Source organism: Parasteatoda tepidariorum, chromosome X1 (assembly GCF_043381705.1).
Source record: "Parasteatoda tepidariorum isolate YZ-2023 chromosome X1, CAS_Ptep_4.0, whole genome shotgun sequence".
Classification (NCBI taxonomy): domain Eukaryota; kingdom Metazoa; phylum Arthropoda; class Arachnida; order Araneae; family Theridiidae; genus Parasteatoda; species Parasteatoda tepidariorum.
The window spans coordinates 62,297,935-62,302,619 of record NC_092214.1 but is presented as its reverse complement, the minus strand read 5'-3'; the positions used below and the strand labels follow the sequence as shown (position 1 = coordinate 62,302,619).

At 25.5% G+C, this 4,685-nt stretch overlaps 1 protein-coding gene across 1 annotated transcript in view; it reads left to right on the top strand.

The window, feature by feature from the left end:
- Window positions 1-730: 730 nt before the first annotated feature.
- LOC107452603 (uncharacterized) overlaps window positions 731-4,685 on the top strand; it is an 8,718-nt gene continuing 4,763 nt past the window's right edge. The window contains exons 1-2 of the mRNA XM_016069113.4: window positions 731-870; window positions 4,196-4,244. Coding sequence (XP_015924599.2) covers window positions 4,211-4,244 — 34 coding nt within the window. The 5' untranslated portion in view covers window positions 731-870; window positions 4,196-4,210. The remainder of the gene's footprint in view (window positions 871-4,195; window positions 4,245-4,685) is intronic.

Here is a 4,685-nt window from a genome sequence, read left to right as displayed (position 1 = left end):
ATGCAAAAATATTTTTTAATTATAAAGAAAAACAGTTAAATAGTCTCTAAAAAAATCTGTTAGATTGGCGGAATTATATTTGTACTAAAATATAAAATTTAAAAAAAAAAGTAGTTCAAATTTTTTTCCCCATTGATATTCAAAAACTTGTCAAGAATTGATTTTCCAAGTTAAAGTTATTTCAATGATGAACAACTGTTTCTCTTTGATTTAAATAACCGTATATAAGGCAAATTTGAAAATTTGATGTTAGGAAGTGAGCCGTGTTAGGAAGATTTTACCTTGAACGTAGAAAAAGATGTATGTCATGTTGCATTTCATTATCATAGATTATTAAAATTCTAAATATAATACATAGATTATAAATAATGATAATATAATACACAGATTTTTAAAATGCTAAATATAAATAAATGCTAAATATGTACTTATTTCGATCTAAATAAATTATGAATAAAGTATGAAAAATATGTTTAATAAAAATTCTGCGTCAAAGGATTAATGCAGATTAAAATAAAAAAAATTTATAAACTTTTCTAACAATTAAATCTAAACACATTTCTCATAATATTCCAATTATCATATTGAAAGAATTAAAAAGTAAACAGCCTCATTAATCTGAAATTAAAACGTTATTTTAAAAGTTACAAAGCTGAAAATTATAATTTTAAACCTTAAATTCAATTTTATTACTTCTGTATTAAACATCTGTTGAGTTTTTTTCTCCATTGCAATTGCTATCATTAACAAGTCATGTCTTATCCCCAGTTCTGATAACATTTTATATTAAAACAAACTACATCAAATGTCAAATTCCCACGCTTTTTTGTTAGCATAGGCGCTACTAGAGCGATTTTTGCTAAGGCCAAGGTATGTGTTTCATATCGATTATTTATACTAATTAAGCTTAGAATGCATTCAAAAAAGTTTGTTTTATCTGAGAATGTACATTTTTGCATCTGATTTCAGTACTTAAATTACATGAATTAAAAAGAATATATAATCTGTACTTATTGAACCAATAGGATTGCTTTTTAGTACGTGAAAATCCAATCATAAGACATAAAGTTATTCAGTATTAGTTATCTTGAGCTTCTAATATAGTCGGTGTCATAAACTTAGCGCGCCATAAACTTCCTTTAACTCTTTATTTACCAAATTATTAAAAAAATAATAAAACTGAAGCATAAAACTTTTCCTCATTAATTAATGGGTATTATACACTTTGACATATAGTTTTTGATCTTCAATATTATTTTCAAATTTTTTCATAAAATTTTCAATTTGGGACTCTAGACTTCAATTTGGATTCTGTACAGAACTAATTATACTATGAACGCAGAAATTATTCCATAAAAAACATAAAGAATAGCAAAATACTTGTATATCTATTTTTTTCTAAAGATTAATTAAAAATATTAAAATATAAATCCCATTTATAATGCAATTAACAAAAAAATTTTGATTATTACGCGCAATTGCATTAGCTTAATTTGTTAAATTATATTTTCTTATTTGCAATTGTATGTTTTGTAAATTTTGTATTCAGGTGTATCAGGGTTTGGTGTAATTTTGATTTCTTCAGCTGTGAAGTTCAGCTGTCAAGCGCTATCTTCTTCTGTACACATCTGTAAAAAATAAGATTAATAAGTTAACATAAAAACATATAATTTAACAAATTAGTAGATAAGGCAAATCATGTTTAAATATTCCAATAAATGTAGCAAAAACACATAAAATAAGTCAACCCTATTCTCTATATAATTTACAAAATTCTCATTGCGTGAATATAAAATCCGTTGGGACTTAAAAATCCCAAAGAAAGATCAACGCATTATAAAATTTTAATTAAAATTAAAAATTTAATACTTCGTTTTATAACTAGTTGAAAATGTTACTGAATCAATAAAAAAATGACAAAGATTTACGAGATTGATTGAGATAGAAAACTGAGAATTGAGGAATCATAAAATGACATCCTCAAACGAAATATCAACAACTAAATAGTTCCATAGGTGATGATCAACTTCAAATGATCGTGTGTTGTAAACTAGAAATGATAATCGGAAAGTCATATTAAAGGGACAGATAAGTTTCGATGGGATATTTTGTTCCGTTTCAACGCTATATGGAAATATTATTATTGGGACTTAAGCCGATTGACCTTAACCGTTTACGTAACCGTAAATATCACTTACATCAAACTTTAACCGTCTGACGTAAGTGAAAAATTGTAGCATTTTATTTATGGTTATGAAATACAGCATGAAGCACCGGTGCCTTTTTTTTGCGTGAAAGGTAAAATTTTCCGAACACGGCTCTCTTCCAAACAAAAATTTTTCACATTCGCATTTATTTGCAGTAATTAGATATAAGAGAAACAGTTATTCACCAATAAAACTTCTTTATTGACAAAATCAGTAATTAATAAATTTGTGATTATGAATAAAAAAAAATTTCAAACTACTTTTTTTTTTTGAATTTTATGTCTTAGTGCAAATGTATAATTCCGCTAATTTAAAAGAATTTTATTAGAAACTATTAGACTGTTTTCTTATACTTAGAAAAAAATACTACATAAAAGGACAATGGTGTCCTGTCTTCGTCAGGGGGTTAAAATCCTGTTGGTATTCAAAAAGTCGTTTTCGTCCCCCTTTTTTCCGAATTATTTCTTATGGACATAAACCGTACCTCTCTTGTGGTCTTCAAATGTCCTATCTTCTTATCACTTTAAAGACTGTTATTTCATTTCGAAATCCTTTCTTTTTGGTCAAATCTCTACACGTAATTACTTTAATCAAAATCGTTTGACATACAATGAAAAAACATGCTTACCGAAAGCTATTCCTATTATTAATTTTTTTAATTGTATAAAACTTTTATAATGCTTGTCCTTTTGTTTCATTTTTAATAAATAGAAAAAAAATGGAATACAAAAAATATGGAATACAAAATTTTTATTGAGATGTAAACTATGTAGTTTTGCATGCTCCAATAAGAAAAATAACATTCGTTATAATAATAATAAATCAATAATAATCAATAATAATAATTCGTTATAATAATAATAAATTCGTTATAATAATATAAATTGTCAAAAATAAATGAATTCGTTATTTTCCGATCATAAATATTTAAAAATACGATTTTTCTTTTAAATAAATGGTATCGAATAGTATTCCTTTAACGGCATTTAACAAAACCTAGCATTAAAAAATTCAAAACTTCAAATCATGCCGTAGAATCATTTTGCACTTTGTCATTATCTAAGCTTTCCGCATCGTAAACCACTACTAACAATTCGAAATTCATAAACAATTCACATTTTTTCTTCTTTATTTATTACAGTGTCATATGTCAGATTTCACATGTCATATGTCAGATTTCTTTTATTAAAATTTAATTTAATTACCGTATATCTCGTTGGATAAGTTGACTTTTCAAACCCCTAAAATTTTAATGAAAATCAGGGGGTTGTTTTATGCACCAGTTAAAAATCAGACATTCGTTGATCGAGAAACATCGATCGATAACATATAACTCTATGACATAACATAAGAAATATATTAGCTATAATATAAACAATAAGTATGTATCAATTTAACCTTTTCGAGAACTCTTTTTAATATGCTATATACAATTAATTTTGCATTTACTCTCATTATATATTCTTTACATATAATTTATTTATTTATTTTCGATTTTCAGAAACAATATTGTAAAGTACGTTTATGGAAAAATTAAGAATTAAAAAAGCTTAACTAATTTATTCAAAAATATTTCAATATTTTTAACTGGAAATAATTTATTAGACCCAATAATTTTTTCATGTTTTTCAATTTTAGAAATTTTTATATTTGATTTTTTTCAGCTATCAACTCATACACCCGAAATACAAGAAATTTTTCTGTATCTTAATTAAAATAAGAAGTCTCGACTTATACTCCGGGATATACGGTACTCAATTTAACTTATATATTGATTCTCACGAGTCATTAACATTGAAAATAAGTTTATTACAGATTGAATATGAAGATACAGTTTGCGCAATTAAATTTTTTATTCAACTTACTTAACTTCAGTTAATTATTTTCAATAATTCACTATATGGACGTTTAAAATGTAATAAAAAATTGAAAAACGAAACTAATCGATCCACAATTTTATATGATTCTTATATTCTCTCTATTTTCAGATACAAATTACCACGATGAAATTCGCAGCTCTTTTTCTCATTATAGTAGGTGAGTAAGCCTTACACTTATGTTTTTACACCTTTTTTACATGTTATCATTAGTTATTTACAAGGCACTATAGACAACGAGGCTATACGAAGCAAAATAAAAAGTGTGCTTCCTCCAAAAAGAGATAAAATGCTAAACACGACGAGTAAAAAATTAAAAAAAAAAATAATGCACATTTTAATTTCCAGAGTGTAGTGACCCTAGATTAACGGTCACATTTTAAATTTTTATTTTTAAAACTTAGAGATTTTTACAGACTTAGCCGGTCGACCAGGGGAGACAAAATTAGGTTTTAAGTGGAGGTCAGTAAAATATTGTTTTTCTAAAAAAACATCATGGAGAAAAATTATGACATTTCAGAAAAAAGAATGCTATTTCAAAGTGTGGATTTTCCCACACTTTAAAATAGTATATATATATATATATATATATGTGTGTGTT